Source organism: Vespa velutina, chromosome 10 (assembly GCF_912470025.1).
Source record: "Vespa velutina chromosome 10, iVesVel2.1, whole genome shotgun sequence".
NCBI classification, from domain to species: Eukaryota; Metazoa; Arthropoda; class Insecta; order Hymenoptera; family Vespidae; genus Vespa; species Vespa velutina.
This window is the reverse complement of record NC_062197.1, coordinates 968,573-986,072: the sequence shown is the minus strand read 5'-3', so window position 1 is coordinate 986,072 and position 17,500 is coordinate 968,573. Positions and strand designations below refer to the sequence as shown.

Below are 17,500 nucleotides of genomic sequence, written 5' to 3'. Positions count from 1 at the left end.
TCATGGCGTCTTTAGCATATTTCCAAATTTATCATTAGATCATTAACAATTAATTACTTTTGGTCAACATCATTCACTGTACATATTCCGTATAGTACATAGAAACTTTTCTCCCAAAATGAATAGAATTTAATGTTAGACCATAACATTTTAAAGAAAGATTCTGATCAAAATACAACATCACATTAAATAATGTCTTCTTTTAATAATGATTAATTTGTCAGAATTGCAATGCTTTCATAAAAGTCCATCATCTTAAAAGGGCCAACACGTATGTTTATGTAATATAGTATCTCTTATTGAATATTTGCTGATGTAGCAGATAATTTTGGCACTATGTATCTCCTATCTTTTGTCGATTGTGATCTTCTCTAACAACACGTTCCTCCGCAGAAATTTTCTTCTGAGTATTCTCTTTTTCCCTACATTTATTCGCACCTCTATCCCCGTGAACATTTGTACTAGACTCCGTTTCAATATTATGTTCAACAAAACAGTGCACTTGCAATTCATTTACATTACGCATAGACACTGGACAGACTTGGCACTTATATGATTGTAAATTATTTTCTGGTGAAACTGTCGATCGGTTTGCGTTTTCCTTCATACCATATTCCCGTTTCTGTTGATTGAATTGCGAATTAATATGATGAACGTCCACCATAGATTTAGGTTCTTCAGTTGCTATTGGCACATGATATGGTCGAGACATTTCCGCATCCGTTGTCACTTTCACGGGAAACGAATAAATTGGATGTTGAGATATAGGTTCACCTTCGTCGGAAGACGTTTCACCACCGCTAATAGGTTGACTTTGAACTACCTCTGCATCCCATTGACCCATTTTATTTGGATCCTTTTCGCAAAGTCTTTGTGCCAAAATCTGTCATCAGATAATATATTACGATTCTCAATATCTTGTAATACATTTTATTATCACTTTTTTTCTTTATTGTCGACAATATCGAACATTTACTAACCTGAAGACTAGTAAGACTATTATCACAGTCCGTGGTGTCGATATCATTTAGATTGATACCGGATCTTTCCATTTCAGCATACGTACCAAACGGTAATTTACCCAAACATTCCAATTTCATAATATGCATTTTACTACGCAAATGTTTAGCCAAATGACCGTGTATTCTGAAGGCGATTTTGCAATCTGTACATTTGAAGGGTCTAGGATTGCTAGTAGTGGCAGCTCCGAAAGTGGACGTCATACTGACCTAGATTAAAATAAATAGATTAATATAATTAAATATAAATTAGAGGTATCCTCGATAGTTCGAAAACAAAAGTCTTGAAATATTACTTTATTGTGATGTGAAACCGATCTTTCGTGTTTCGTCAAGTGGCCCTTTGTCCTAAAAGAGACCGCACAACTCTCACATCGAAATGGTCTTTCGAAATAATGAATATTGATATGCAATCGTAACTGACTAGGTTTGCTGAACACCTTGTTACAAATTCCGCATACGCTTCGGCCGTCTTCCGTTACACTGTAACTATATCCCATAGATTCAATTCTTATAACGATTAGTTTATCTTCCAAAATCGCGAATTATACGTGACGATTTATTAACGAATAAAAAGAATTATAATACTCACCTCACATAATTTGGGGCCGGTCCGGTCGATGGTTGTAAGAACTCGGCTTGAGGTTTAGCATTTCCCACCGTTGGAGAGGGCGACCTGAAATCTGGACCACCGACGACCACCTTTCGAGCTACTACCGTGTGTTTAATACTTTCCACTATGGTCTGTTTCGTCATTTCTGCATTATGCTTGATATCGGAACGATCTACATTTTTTATATCTATATTTTGTGGTCTTTGAGATACATCCTGCAACTTCGGGGACTCGCGCGTAGACGATTGTATTATATCAAAATGACGTCTTGTTTCTTGCGGTTGAGATCTATATTCTGATCTATATTCCGGCATGCGCATATCCCTACTGGGTGGTCTATTGTCTGAGATAACTTGTCTTGCCTCTAGGTTCCCCGGTGACACGATTTCTTGACTCAAACGTACATCCGTTGGTATCTGTTTAAATTCCGTTCCAAGTGATTGTATCTCTTGACCGCGTAATTTGTAATCTTGAGTAGTTAAACGTAACTCTTGAGCTTGCACACGATAATCTTGATTGGGCATTCTTAATTCTCTGCTAGGTGGCCGAAGGTCTATATTTCGTGGACTTTGACTTTGCATTCTAATGTCCGAAGGTATGCGCATTTCTTGATTAGCCGGTCTAACGTCTTGATTCGCCACGTTTATCGTTTTAAGTATGGTTGTTCTATCGGGTGGCTCGTTGTTACCGTATTGAATAGAAACGAGTCGATTGTTAGCATCCGAATGGAAATTTTTTGGTGAGTGACGATCCATACCAGGTGTACTACGAGATGATATATCCATAGAAGAATAATTTGTCCTTTCGATCGGATTAATATTCTTATTCATTACGATGCCATATTCGATATTGGTTCTGGAATTGTTGTCATGAATATCGCGACTCACATGCTGTTCCTTGTCTTTGTGAATCGTTTCGAAATTATAAACTTTTCTTTCCATTGCTACATTATTTTGATAAATCTTTTCTCGAATTTCCATTTTAATATCGTCCGACGATTGTTGCTTCGTCACGTGTTTGATCTTTGATTCCATTGCGTTCTGTTGCAATTTCGTTGGATCCGTATATGTTACCGCAGGAATGTCACTATTTTCCGGATTTCTAGATCTCCCAGCATCTTGATATTTAGGATAAACGTCTCTATCTCCTCCCATAGTTCTATCGATTTTCGAATTTCCCACGCGATATTGTTGTTTTATTTTACTGTCCATGACGTGTCTCTCGGTAAGATATGCTTGAAGCATACGTCCCTCTGCATTAGGCTTCCATTCTCTACCTTGTATAGGTAATCGTTCCATTGTCTGCACTATCGTTTGTAATAGAACTGGTTCTGATACCGGTGTCAAGATGTCAACAGGCATTGCTCTTTGTGGTGGTATTGGGGATCGTACAGGCTGTTGCATAGTTTGCTTAGTCGTAAGATCCATCGGTTGGGATATCTGTTGGCGCGAATCCGTATCAGTTATCTCTTCTACCTCGATATCCGAATCGTCTTTCTTCGATAATTGTATAACGCTAGTTCTTAACTCATCCGCGGCTGTCCATTTCGAAGGGAAATAATAACGATGCGAGTGTTCGCTCTGAATGAGGCTAGTTTCTTGATCGGCCGTATTATGATCGCTGGTAGATAAGGTGCTGGAAACGGTTGATATGATATTCGTTGTAACGGAGCTCGATGGAAAAGTCAAAGTATAAGGATATGTCGTTGGTCGACCCGAAGGCAATAATCCTGGTAATCTATTAGTGTTACGTTGCGACAGACTTAGCAAACTTTGTGCCGCTTCGTGCTCTTCGCTCCCAGATTCTTCGCTTTCTTCTCCTTCACCTTCGCTCTCTTCCTCCTCCGAAGTAGATTCTTCGGCATTTCCACCGACGGCCAATCGCGCAATAGCCTCTTTGTCGATATTCTCGTCGCAAACTGTAGTTGGTACCGGAGCAATTCCAAGCTCGACACATTTTTTATAATGTGCCTTTGACTTCATATGTTTTGTGAGATTGCCTTTGGTCTTGAAGCTGTCGAATAAAAGAGAAACGTATATCGTTATAAATTTTAATTGATAATATAAGCTCAAACAGGCTGATTATATATGTGTGCGTATTGTATATTTGTATAATGTAATGGCGCAAGAGAAGATATAAAATATTACCTAAAGGCACAGTGCCTGCAGGTGTATGGCCGTACGTCCGTATGAGTTCTGATATGTTTCTTCAGCATCGACGGTTTCTTACAACGAATGCCACATTCTTCGCAGACATATCGACCGCGACCTATTCGAATCGAGAACGGGAATGAATCAATCTCTTCCTGCAAATGTAAGCCCGTAAAGCAATATACGTTTTATATGACTTACCACGACCCCTAACGTACGTGTAATCCTCGTTACTTTCAAAACCGCCGTCGAAAATTTTAATTCTCTTGGATTTTTCTTGTATATCACTTTCTAATCCACTATCCGGACTGGTTGGAGTGATAGGCCTCTGCGAAGAATGCGTCAATATATCTTCTCGCATGGTACAAGCGGTGGTATAATTAAGAGGTCTGTTTCTAGAATCATAATGCGCCAGATCCAAATCTGGCGGAGCTTCTTTACAAATCTTCCAATTGGAATACATAGACAGACCGTGCTGTTGAGTAACGTACATGGGCTGCGGTCTGTTTAGGGTACAATAAAATACTCTCGTTGAACACTTCAAACCTAGATATGTATAGGCGTGTCCATTTAAATAAAGTTGTCCGTAGGATTTTTTGGGCCTAGGAGTTTCCGGGCTTATAAGGGATAGGGTATTCGCCGTTGGCGTAATTCCGTGATGTTTTTTTGGCGTAAACGTACCAGGTTTTAAAGGTAAAGAAGTGGGTCTTAAAAACTTATTAACACTGGTCTCTTCTTTAGCACCGTCGCTACATTTCGGCGACTTAGCTTCAGACTTATCCGTTTTAACAACTAATTCTACGGAAGTTTTACTTGGCACTTCTGACTTGGATGAATCTAAATTCACAAGTATCACTGGTGGTGTTGGTGGCGGTGGCGGTGGCGGTGGCGGTGGAGGAGGCGGCGGCGGCGGTGGTGGGGGCGGGTGTGACTGTGGCGGTACTGCTCCCGCTAATACTGCAGGATTAGATTTTAATTTGGTTTCACCGACGGTATTATAACTTTCGACTATCTTTCCTCTACCTTCGAGAACGTTAATTTTGATACGACCATTTTCACGAGAGGGCGAAGAATCGTATTTCAAATTCGAGCCGTACTCTAAAGTTTCGACCTGCGTTCTGCCGATTTCCATCTCGGCAATGTTCCAAGTAGAGGGCCTCTTTCTGTTCTCCGAAGTCGATTTAGGTGAATATTTGTGCTTGGCATACGAATTTGCGGAATTAACAGGTGCGTCGATGCCGTTAGAATAAGCGTAAGTTCTTTCGACGTTGGGACTTTTCTCGACGAGAGACAACTCTCTCTTTTCTCGGGGGCTCTCTATGGTTTTATGTTTCGCAGGAACGTTGTGTTTGATATGACGATCGAGTTCGTTTATTGGCAGATCGGCGACAGATGTGAGAGACATCCTACTTGGCCGATATTTGTCCGTAGAATTATCGACCTTGACGACGGTAGGAACTTTGGGACTCGTTAAGCCACCGGCGCTTCTCAAACCGTCGCTGCTAGGAGTTTTAAAGTTAAGCTTGCTCTCCTTCGCGGGACTAGCTAGATCCAATGGCTGGCCCATTATAGAGACGTGTCCAACGGATATTCCAGGTCCCGGTATTCCAGGTACGTTGGGCGTCTGAATTTTGACCGGACTTGCGAGATCCAAAGGTTGGGGTATCATGTGCAGACCCGGTACACCTGGTATGACTTTATATCCAACCTCACCGGACGCTACACCAGGTGATATATCTATAGGTGGCGGGGGCGGTGGGGGCGGTGCACCGGTCAAGGTATGTGGTCCTGGCATACCAGGTACGTAAGGTATAACCTTACCACCGTGAAGAATACTCGTTATACCCGCTTGAGGCAACGTCAACGGATTGTATGCGGTTATGCTCGTCAATGGATTCAAATGCGGTTCCAGGTAGTTGTAGCAGGACATCGTCGGTGCTATGTTTGGAGTTGATATGTTTGGTATGATGGGGGCCAACATTTTTGGAGTGTTTGGCAAAGATATGGAGGAACTTTGTGTGCTGGTAGGCGTGCCAGGCGGTTTATGCACCATAGTACCGCCCGAATGAAGACCCGATCTTACCACGATCGAAGCTGTCTCCGACGTGACGCACTTGTTGCTTGAGATCTGTTCGCTCGTCGGTGAATTAGTTTGTCGTGGCTCGATTCTCATGGTCTTCGTCTCGCCCGTATTGTCGAGTATCCTAACCTCCCCTCCGAACATTTGCAAGGAGTTTGGCCTCGGATATTTGCTTAGTTCCTCGAGAGATCTCAAACTAGTTGGGACAGATTCCGAGCGCTGTTTTTTCGCGGGTGGCGCGTAAGCATCAACGAGTCTCGTGTTACCCAACAGAGGTCCTGGCGAAGGAAGGGGTTGCAAGGTAGCGTAATAATCGGAAGACTTCGACTCGAACTCGGATTCTCTCTTCTCGTTATCCAACTGATAATCCGATCTCCTAGGGCTGATCGGTCCCTTGCAATAATATCGTCGATGAGTCTCGAGATTGTCGATACTCGTGTACGGTATACTGCACGACGGACATACATAATTCTCGATCTCCGTGGTAGCCTCTGCGTCGCCAGTTCCGCGCGTCTTCAATAAAAGATCCTTGATGATCGATGCCTCGCTATTGCTCGTCGGCTCTCGATCCGTAATCTCCTGAGCGAAACTCTCGCTGTAACAACGTTTTCTCGTCGAGGATTCGTCCGCCGATGAGAGATTCAAGGGTTGATCGGACTGCTTTATCTCGACCATGCTCTGCTGTCGTTGCATTAATTTATGAAGACGAGGATCTACCGCATCGACGATCGCACGATTGTCCGTTATAATTTTATCGATGTGTTCCTGCAACCTATCCGCGTTCGGTTTCGCAGCGTTCACGGTGCTATTGTTATTGGTCACAGCTACGGAAGAATTACTGGAAGAGCTCGTCGTAGACGAAAACGAAGACGTTTCCGTCTCATTGTTTATCGATTGGAGGGCGGTGTGGAACTTTGGCTTGTAGATTTTTCCAGTCTTGACGGTCTTCACGACGGAGGAGGTCGTCGTGGGCGTTGACGTTGGCGGAGGTGGTGGAGTCCCTGTACCGTTACTGGCACTGTCGGACAGGCTAATGTCCGAGTCCTCCGACACCTGCTTCAAAATTTAAGACACATACGAACGTTTACGCATGGAATATCTTTATTCGTGATTTATAGCCTATAAAAAGGATTTTTTAATCGTATTAAAATTATATGACAAATTTCTATAAGAATAAAAATGAAAGATAAGTTAATATCTCTGATAGCGTACCTTGCTGCTATCGCCGCCTTCCATTTTCAAAGCGTGAGTCCGAGATCTCCGATGCTTGTAAAGATTCGACTTGGTCTTAAAAGCGAAACCGCAGGGCACGCAAGGATACGGTCTCTCGTTGGTATGTGCCCTAATGTGCTTTTGCAAAACGCTTGGCTTGGCACAGGAGAGCTTACAATAAGGGCAAACGTATCCGGTTTTTCGCGATTCCGCGGGCTCGGTCTCGGTCTCAGGAGATGCCTCGGCCTTGAGGGCTTCCTTTGGAGAATCTCTGCTCTCCTTGACCGCTTCCCTTTTCTTCTGGACATCGGTATTCCCCTTATCATCGGCCGTGCTTTCCTTCTTTGCCTCGACTCGAGGCGTAACCTCCGTCGTCGCCATCTTCTTAAACTTCTTGTGCAAATACTTCGGCTCGCCATCGTTATTGTTGTTGTTATTATTGTTGTTATTATTGTTGTTGTTAGTTAACTGTGGATCTGTCATCGCCACAGTATAAAGCTCTGTAACGAACAAGAGGTGTCGTTTTAAAAAAACTCATCTATGCGTGTGCAGCTTTTTTTGTTTTTTCTCCTTCTAATTAAACATAAATCTGACGATCGGTAGGGAAGAATAAAAAGAGAGAAAGAGAGATAATCATTCAAGCGTGGGTTATTAATTACTATATTGTTTTTGCAAATATATTTAGAAAGTTTGCGCACTACGGATTCCAATTAAATCGATCCAAAGAAGAAGGACAAATTCGATTATCCATTTGAAACGTTCAATATTCACGGCATACAAAAGGTCGTACTTGTGAAATTATGCGAGAATGGATTACGAAAGCGGAAGAAGCCGAGTTCAACAGTTCAAATAGTTATTCGATCGCCTTACACGTATACGCGCGCTTAACTAGATGGGAAGTTTCCTGCGTTTGAATTTCCATATTTAATCGTTCGATTTTTATTCCCATACATATATATGTAAGATTTTTTTATTACCACAAATATTTTTATCTCCATTTGCGAGGCAAATTCGTATCGCTATACGATAAAGGATATACATTGAGACGGTTTTCCTCCCCACAATAAATTAAACGTTAGAACATAATTTCAATTAATCATATTACCTGGAAGCCAAATTAAAGATTTCAATATAAATTTCAACGTGAAAAGAACAAAAGACGCTTTTCTTTCCTACTCCAACGACTTTTCTAAGAATTCTCCCTAACCAGAAACGAAACAAACAATGGACTTTAATGTCACTCTCATCTATCCATTAATAGAGGATCGTACTTTTTCCTTGGACATAACTTTTCTGACATCTTTCCTTCCTTCCTCGAAGTGTGTCCATTTATTTCATTCTCGTCTATTTATATTTCGATATGGATAGAGAGAGAGAGAGAGAGAGAGAGAGAGAGAGAGAGAGAGGGGGAGACAGAGAGAAAGCAAGCAAGAAATTTACGTGATAGACGTACACAACACGATTAACGATAAAATAATAAAATAAAATAAAGTACAGAGAGAGAGAGAGAGAGAGAGAGAGAGAAAGAGAGAGCCCTATAACTATTTTTCACTGGATCATTCTCTAAAATTCGGATCTATCTCTAAAACTAACATATCGTTATTAGATTATACGAGCGAGGATAACGAATAAAAAGGAATTATTATAAAGTGCTTACCATCGTAAATACAATGAAAAAGAAAGGAAGAGAGAGAGAGAGAGAGAGAGAGAGAGAGAGAGAGAGAGAGAAAGAGAGTGGATGAGAGTTGAAGAAAAAAAAAAAAAAAAAACGTAAAAATTGTTGACTACGTCTTATAGATATGATACGTTGATTAAATCTCTCTTTCTCTTCATGTTATTCAGTCCAATTGCGAATATGTAAAAATGTGCACGGCTTGGTTCGGAGTCATGAGAAATGAATGAATCAACGAGGCGACTGCCTCGTAGTCCCATTCACCGCTTTCATGCGTATTCCACGAAGTTAACGTCGTATCAACGCTTATCACAGGACGCTCTTTATGCGGTACAGACCGAGTCACAAGTTTATTTTTATTCTTCCCGTATATCTATGCGCGCGCACAGGACACATGCACACACGTTCCTATCTTTTAATAATCGCTTCTGTCTTTCTCTCTCTCTCTCTCTCTCTTTCTTTTTTTGCAGAATTTTAACCGAAAAAAAAAAAGAAAATGAAAAAATACATCGTCCCCGATATTATTTTGTTACGAGAAATAAAATATATGAAACGTTCCGTTCGTTGATAATGAAGGTTCATTCTTGAAGATAAATCGAATAATCAAAAAAGAATCATAATTCGTATAGTAGTTCTCTCTCTCTCTCTCTCTCTCTCTCTCATTTTCTCGATGCGTATTGATGTTATTGTTGCTTGCCCTCTATCGCGATAGCTCGATCCTTGACCTCATCTTCTCCTCACTGCCATTTAGACGACTTCTCTTCGATGGTTATAGAAGTATCGATCTCTAGACATACTTTGGCACGCGTATTACGTGTTAACGAGTGGGATCGACTTTCGAATTTAACCGATGATTACGCTTGCTAACTCCGATCTAACTACTCTCTACGTTTCACAATGATAAATTTTCCGAGCCATGATGTTGCAATTAAGATCGTACAAAGTTTAAAAAACAAAATAAAAAGAAAAAGAAAACACAAAAAAAGAAAAAAAAGAAAAGAGAAAAAGAAAAACAAACAAAAAATTTTGTATAGATATCGGAGCTACGTAAATATAGATTGGATGGCAATGCTCAGAGAAGCTTGACCTTTGTGTTATTTATGAGAGGGCGAGGCAGTGGCCTTTAATTTATGCTTAGATTGCATCGCGACTCGCATCGCGTATGTATGTACTATATACATATGTACGTATGTCGTACCCCGTCTTTCGATCGATCTCACGCTTTTTTTTCCTCTTCTTTGTTTTTGTTTTTTTTCTTATTTCTTTTTTTTTGTTCTTTCTTTCTATAATTAATTATGTCGTCGTTTGGTATTAAAAAATGACGAAAAATTTTTTTTGTCCATGTTTCATATATATATATATATATATATATAAAAAGTGGAAACACGTCGGAAGAGTAAATATTGAATGTGTCGTGTCACGGTAGTAGTCGACAAAGTAATTTAAGAAGTTTAATGAGCGTATCGTTTGGTCAACAGTGAGTCACGTTTTAGGATCGGCCTCGACCTCCCTCTTCTACCCCTCTGATTTTACGATAGTTTTATATTTACATGCCACGTTTCTGGCGTCACGCGTGCGTTCCTCGCCGATAACGTTTAACGGCCCTCAATCGTTACTAGATTTTAATGGAAATTCCTATCCTACAGGCGTGAAGAAGTTTCTCCAACGATGGGCTGAACAAGAACGAAAACAATGGGATGATATAGGGATGGTTGGTTGATTGGATATGGATGGATGGTCCAAGAAGGAAACGGGATGTCTCTTCTTCTACCAAGTGGCAAACGAGAAGAGGAAAAGAAGAAGAAGTAGTAGATAGAGTTGCTCACCCACCCACTCCCCCCTCTCTTTCTCTCTTTTTCTTTCCGAGATAGCCATGCGGTTGAAGAATCGTACGGTGCTGCTAAGAGCAAGTAAGCGGGAGAATCCCGCAACGCGCAAGTGAGTCACGCGTACGTGCGCGGCTATCACTTCACCAACGCGAACACACAAAACGGACGATACACAAGGAACGAAACACAACACACACAACGACGACACAACGGCGACGACGACAACGACGACGACGGCGACGACAACGCTCCCCCTTCTCTTGGCGGTTCTCCCGACCAAAGTAACGTCGTCGACGCTCTTTACATCCCGTTCCCCTCTAAAGGTCCTAGCAATACTTCCCCCACCATTCTCGATCATCGCCTGCCGGCAGGCGAGCAAGCAACGGAGAGCGCCTCTCTACGGTCACCACGAGGGAGACCCCTGATCTCTCCTCTTCTCGCTTGGCTTCTTTCCCTCCCTCCCCCTCCCCAGTCCCCTCCCCACCTAACCGATCCAAAGCAAAGGCAACACCACAGCGCAACACCAACAGAAGAGGCAGGCAAGTACTAAACAGACCTCACTTCGAATCAACGCAAATCCACCAACAACCGACAACAGAGTACAGTATATATATATATATGTAGGTACAAAGCAAGCAAGACCGCGTGAGCAGCACTATAGAGAAACGATTGGGTCAGACACCCCGTGAACGTCTACGTAGCCGTGTCTACCACGGTTGCAACCGTCTACGTTGTCCCTAGGACGTTCACGGCCGTGTGTATATCCACGGAATCCCCCCATTGTCTTCTCAACGATCTCTCTTTCTCTTTCTCTGTCCCTCTCTCTCTTTTCTTTCTTTCTTTCTTCCTTTTACTTAGCCGAGAGGTACCCGGAGTATTTCCATCTCCTTTCGAACCCACACTTTTCTTTTCTTCAAAGATATATCTTTTCCGTTTCTTTTTTTATCGAGAATCATCCTAGAGAATGATATCTCCTTTTTTTGGTTTTTTTTTGTTTGTTTTTCTTTTTTTCTTTCTCTTCTTCTCTCCTTCCTTTTTCTTTCGCACCTGCTGCCACGCAATTTCGACCCGAGAGAACCCAACACACATAGGAATGTTTTCTTATCGTGGCTTTCAACTGTTGTGTCCTTTTTAGTTCTCTCTCTCTCTCTCTCTCTCTCTCCCTCTCTCTCTCTCTCTTGTTTATGTTTTTTATTATTTTTTTTCTTCTTTTTTTTTCTTTTTGTTTACTTGTTTATTGAAAATGGTACAGATTTACCTATCGATCGGGATGATATTATAACTGTTATATTTCTTTGATCTCTTTTGAAGATTAGCTATTAATATACACACACTCTCTCTCTCTCTCTCTCTCTCTCTCTCTCTCTCTCTCTCTATCTTTCTTTATAAAGTATCATCTCTATCTCTTGCGTCTTCGATAAGAAGAGAAGGAGAAGGAACGAATATCTTCTTGGCGATATGATAATCGATTTTCTTTATCACCAAAGTACTCGGAATTTCAGTGGATTTACGCGAAACTTTTGGGATCTTCCTTAACCAACCAACCAACCAACTGGTAAACTTTCTTGGTAAAGGAGTTTGAGATAAGCTTTCGAGAAAATCTACGGGAGAAAGCATTGTCGCACGCTTATCGTCGATAAAGGGGTTTTCCTTATGATTATTTTTTTCGTTATTATCGTTTCTTTCTTTATCTTGTATAAGTATGAGCTCGTAAAGTTCTCATTCGATAACGGGCAACTCGAGCGTTAAAAATCTGAACATTTCGGTAGTCGCTTCGTCGCGCATAAATAATTGCAACGTACTACTACCATTTTTCTTTGAAAATCCAAGTCATCTTGATAAGAGAACTTTAATAATGTCTTACGTGTGAACAAATTGTACGATTCATCCGACTAGCGAATTTCACTCGCTTCGCTTTCCGAAAGTTTCCATTGCTACTTCTCCTTTAGACATATATATATATATATATATATACATTTTCTTTTTTTTTTTGGAAATGTCACGAATCGATGAAGAGAAAATTATAGATTAGAATCGACTCGAGGGAATACTCGATAAAACGTATTATACACTTTCTCGTACTTATCGTTTGTGTTTTGACTCAACACTCAATGCTCCTCATGAGCATTACATAATATTATTTAAGTGAGAGAGAGAGAGAGAGAGAGAGAGAGAAAGAGAGAATCATCATGCGTTAGATCTCTTCGAGAGATTCCAGAAGAGCGCGGGTTAACTCTGACACGAGTTTACAACGAACGAAGAAAGCGAATGTTCGCGATGCATAGAACATTTTCTTGCAAAAGTCAATGGCTTCTCGAAAAGTTCCCTAATAGTTAAAGCGAATTCAATCGATTCCGCGTAAACGCGTCGTAGATATCTCGCGACAAATTAATTGAATTCCTTCGTTAGATCGTGTGAGAAAAAGCGAGCCGAGGAATTCCGTGCTCGCAAGCTTGGATTCTTGTTAGCCCACGCGCGACAACGAGCCTCTACCAGAAAGCAAGAAAGAGAGAGAGAGAGAGAGAGAGAGAGAGACTCTACTCCTCGAAGGTTCTCATCTCTAGCTTCTAACGTTTTCGCGTAGTTTAACATCGTTCCTTATACGAACTTTCTTTTCCATTTTTATTATTTTCTCTTTAGACCAAGAAAGAGAAACTAAGACACGGATATAAACGACGTGGATTTCGATCGCTTGATAACTTTTTTAATTAAGATATCGTAGGTTGCGCTAAAATAGTTCGTTCTAAAAGGGGGAGGGGCGGGGGGGAGGGAAGATCGATCGACAATCTCGTTTGACGATTGACATCGATCATCGTAAAATAAATAAGGAAAATGAACAATGAATTCGAATGGAGATAGTCGTGCTAGAGAGATAGAGAGAAAGAGAGAGAGAGAGAGAGAGAAAGAGAGAAAGAGAGGGAAATCGAAATCGAAATCTAAATCAACGAGGAAATTTTCAAGAAACGATTTTCCTGCGATGCCGAGATACGACGATCCTAGTCGTCGCTCAAGACGGAGGTGTCTCTCTCGTGGCGTTGCATGAAAATAGCCGAGTGTACTTGGAATATCGTGCGGCCTACGCGGTAAGCATGCTAAAAGGCGTTCGTTCGGGTCGCATCGGCTTGAGAGAGTGAGTGAGTGAGTGAGTGAGTGAGTGAGTGAGCAAGAGCGAGAGAGAGAGAGAGAGAGAGTGAGAGAGGGAGAGAGAGAGAGAGAGAGAAAGAGGTTGTAAGCTCTTCGAGTAGAAGAGAAGAAAGAGGAGGAAGGAGGAGAGTCTTTCTCGTCGCTCGGTGGTCGGGAGGAGGAGGGCTCGTGGTTCACCTGTCGTCATGGCAACGCCGCTTCGCCGCTCACTTGTTACTCCATCGGAATGGCTCGGCCCTCTCTTCGCTCGCAGCATCCGTAGGAACGCGAACTGAACGCGAGTTACGATCTAGTCGTAAGAGAGAGAGAGAGAGAGAGAGAGAGAAAGAGAGAGATATGCTCACTTATCGCAAAGAGGGTGGGTGGGAAGGAGGAGGCAATAGTAGACGATGCGTTTCCGTAGGGTAACACATCTGATAATACGAAAAGAAAAGAAAGGAGAGAAGAAAATAAAAGAATAGAAGGAAAAGAAACAAAACAAAAGAAAACAAAACAAAAAGAAAAGGAAAAGAAGAGCGCTTAGCTGCTCCATTCGCTGCTTGGCTTATACCATCGAGATGCGCCTCGTGCATCATACGTTCGTGCATCACCCACCCCTTCGTGCACACGCTTCTTACATGTCTCTCTATCGTCTCTTGCTGGGTCACGTTGAAGAGGAGTGCACGGAGGAGGACTCCCGGATATACGACCAGAACGTATATCTCACGGAGTACGTACGAGGACACGATTTTATTCGAGTCGCGCGGTCGCCTGCCTGGAGGTCTGAAGAGGGGTTAAAGAAGAAGAAAAACAAGACGAAGAAGAAGACTACTACTACTACTACTACTACGGTGACGACGACGACGACAACGAGCGGCGCTCTTCTCTTCGCTCCTCTCTTTGCCGTCTCTCTCGGCGCGCACTCGAGCAGAAGTCACTCTTTCTATTTTAAGCGACGTGCACTCGGACCCTCGCTCCAACGCAAGCGGCCGCGCATTCTCGATTTTCTACGTGTTGAGGCGCGATGGACGACCAAGCTCTCTCTTTCTCTCTTTTTCCATATCTCTTTCTCTTTGTAACTCTTGACACATACACTAACGCACTCACGCAAAAGATCGATCTCTCTCTCTCTCTCTTTCTTTCCTTCCTTCTTTCATATATATATACATATATATATATATATATATATATATATATATATTTGTATGTATGTATGTACGTACTATGTCTCCCTTCCTTCTCGTTATCCACTTACGAGCGCGTCGATCTGTTTGCTATGCAAATCCCGTCCGACCGGCGCTGACGTAGACGGCGGCAACACCAACGCAGAAACGGGTCCGTCGACGATATCTCCTACTAACACACTTAACCGCTGCGCGGTTAGTCATTGCCCGCGGACGCGGCGCACACGTAGAAAATGTAATCGGACGACGACGACGACGACGACGACGACGACAACGACAACGACGAAAAGGAGGTGGCGGAGAAAGAGGAGGGAGGAGGAAAAGAGGGGAAGGAGGTGGATCGACAACGACGCGGGGTGGAGAGGAGTAGCAACACTTTCGAGGGAATCTCCTTCTTTTATCTTTCTCTTTCTCGCTCTCTAGTAGCACGTTGCGTTATCACAGAACTCTCTCTTTCTCTCTCTCTCTCTCTCTCTCTCTTATGCTTTCAACTTTGTCACACGAACACACACTGCGTGCCGCTGACAGCTCGAGATGCCATCAGTACTCACCACTACCCACCACTCTGCTTTTACTACTACTACTACTACTACTACTACTACAATACTATTACTACTATTACTATTATTATTATTACTACTACTAACAGAGCAGTAGCAGCAGCAGCAGCAGAAGAAGAACGACGTCGACGACACAACTAACAGAAGCAACACGAGAGGCAGTGTAAGACCAGCAGCAGCAAAGTCGAAGAACGGCAACGCGAATTCTCTCTTCTCGTTTCTCTTTCTTTTTAAGAGCTGCTGCTGCTGCTGCTGCTGTTACTACTACTACTACTACTACTACTACTACTACTAATGCTACTGCTGCTACTGCTTGACGTCATCGGCGCCTAATCGCGCGAGACGTACTTGCCACACACCGTACGCACCCGTCTACGCAAACCGTCTGTGACCCTTCTTCTTCTTCTTCTTCTTCTTCTTCCTCTTATGTTTTCCTTCTCTCTATCTTTATCACTATTTATCTCTATTCCGTGGAAGAGGATCACGCGTCACGAATCGTCGTCCTCTTCTCCCGCGGCTTCCAATAAAAGGAGAGAAGCATCCTTTCGATGATCGCTGACGATGACGACAATGATAATGATGATGTTGTCGTTGATGATGATGATGATGACGACAATGACGACGACGACGTCCACCACCTCCTCCTGGATCGCGCCGTCTCACGTGTTCCTCCACCTCCAGCTTTTCCTTCGACACCACCTCCCACTCTCGTCCTCGCGCGAGACGTTTTACGTCCGTCGTACGTTCCTAGATTCATCGATCGAACGACGATCTCATCGATTGCTCACACTTTCCTTTTGATTCGATCACTCGTTAAACGATCAATTTCAAATAATCTTTTCTCTTTCTCTCTCTCTCTCTCTCTCTCTCTCTCTCTCTCTCTCTCTCTCTCTCGGTATTATATATCCCTCTCGTAAAAGAGAAGGAGCTAGCACGACAGTCGATCCGCGCGCTTCCGCCGGCCCGCTTCCACTGAGCAACGAAACCACCGAGCGAGAGCCGTTCACGCGTACCGGTTTTCTCGCTTCGAGCGTCGACGACCGCCGCCGAGAACGGAACGGCACCAGCGCTCTCCTTCTCTTTCTTCGTACTTTACGTACGTCTAAAGGTCCTATGTCGTCTACGTCGTATATGTCTAACGTCGTTTACCTCTGTGTCTAAGTCTACGTTTACGTTGTCGTCGTCGTTACCGTCACGGCAACGGCGTCGTCGTCGTCGGCGGCGGCGGCGGCGGCGGCGGCGTCCTTGTCGTCGTCGTCGTCGTCGTCGTCGTCGTCGTCGTCGTTGTCGTTGTCGTCTCTCCTCGTCTTCGTCGTCGTCGTTGTCGTCGTCGTCGACGACAAAGTCGAAGAGCTACGGAACGGCACGCGCGCCTACTGCGCTACTACACCTCCTTACAGCGTTGTTATTGTTGCGTAACTGGCGGCTTGTGTGTGTAGCCTGCCTCTGAGAGGTCGCGAGCGACGGAGAGTCGTGGGTGAGCCAGTGGGCGATCGACGACCATACGAAGAGAGGGGATATTACCGAGTGCGCCTACTATAACGATAGGAAGGGGAAGAGAGCGCGCGAGCAGTGCGCCGTCTGGCGTGCCTGCCGACAGTCTACTGCTTTCCGAGAAGCACGAGGCGATTCCGTGTATCGAGCGCACTCCCCTCCTCTTCCCTTCCCTCTCCTACTATCTCCCTCTCTCTCTCCCTTCACAACCGAGGAGGATCCGTGAGAAAGAGAGAGAGAGAGAGAGAGAGAGAGAGAGAGATCACGAGTACGACGAAGAAACCTTCCCTCAGGGACGACGAGCTTACTATTACTCTCCTTACGACTATTGTCCTCTCTCTCTCTCTCTCTCTCTCTCTCTCTCTCTCTCTCTCTCCCCCTTTTTCCTTCTTTTTTTTTCCTTTAAAATTCATTTGCTTTAATCGTCGGAATCGACTCGTTTTATATCTTGCTTTAGAACACGTTAGAGCATTACTCTAACCGTGGCCTTGCACCCTTCCTTCCTTCAAGAGAACTAGAAAAACAGACGATCATCGCGACGTAATAATCGGAGACACCCCGAAG

At 43.3% G+C, this 17,500-nt stretch overlaps 1 protein-coding gene across 12 annotated transcripts in view; it reads right to left on the bottom strand.

Moving 5' to 3' along the window:
- Positions 1–17,055, bottom strand: part of LOC124952418 — a 17,094-nt gene extending 39 nt beyond the window's left edge. The window contains exons 1-8 of one of the 12 annotated variants that reach the window (XM_047502274.1): positions 15,802–17,055; positions 7,075–7,574; positions 3,984–6,918; positions 3,780–3,900; positions 1,612–3,645; positions 1,316–1,508; positions 981–1,229; positions 1–883 (exon numbers count right to left, since the gene is read on the bottom strand). The exon at positions 1–883 is cut by the window's left edge and continues 39 nt beyond it. In XM_047502274.1, coding sequence (XP_047358230.1) covers positions 335–883; positions 981–1,229; positions 1,316–1,508; positions 1,612–3,645; positions 3,780–3,900; positions 3,984–6,918; positions 7,075–7,557 — 6,564 coding nt within the window. In that variant the 5' untranslated portion in view covers positions 7,558–7,574; positions 15,802–17,055 and the 3' untranslated portion in view covers positions 1–334. Of the gene's footprint in view, positions 884–980; positions 1,230–1,315; positions 1,509–1,611; positions 3,646–3,779; positions 3,901–3,983; positions 6,919–7,074; positions 7,575–8,051; positions 8,131–8,345; positions 8,419–10,572; positions 11,010–13,896; positions 14,866–14,921; positions 15,524–15,801 lie in introns of those variants that run through there. The other 11 variants (XM_047502273.1, XM_047502276.1, XM_047502277.1 and 8 more) reach the window with 11 other exon arrangements.
- Between the last annotated feature and the right edge of the window lie 445 nt (positions 17,056–17,500).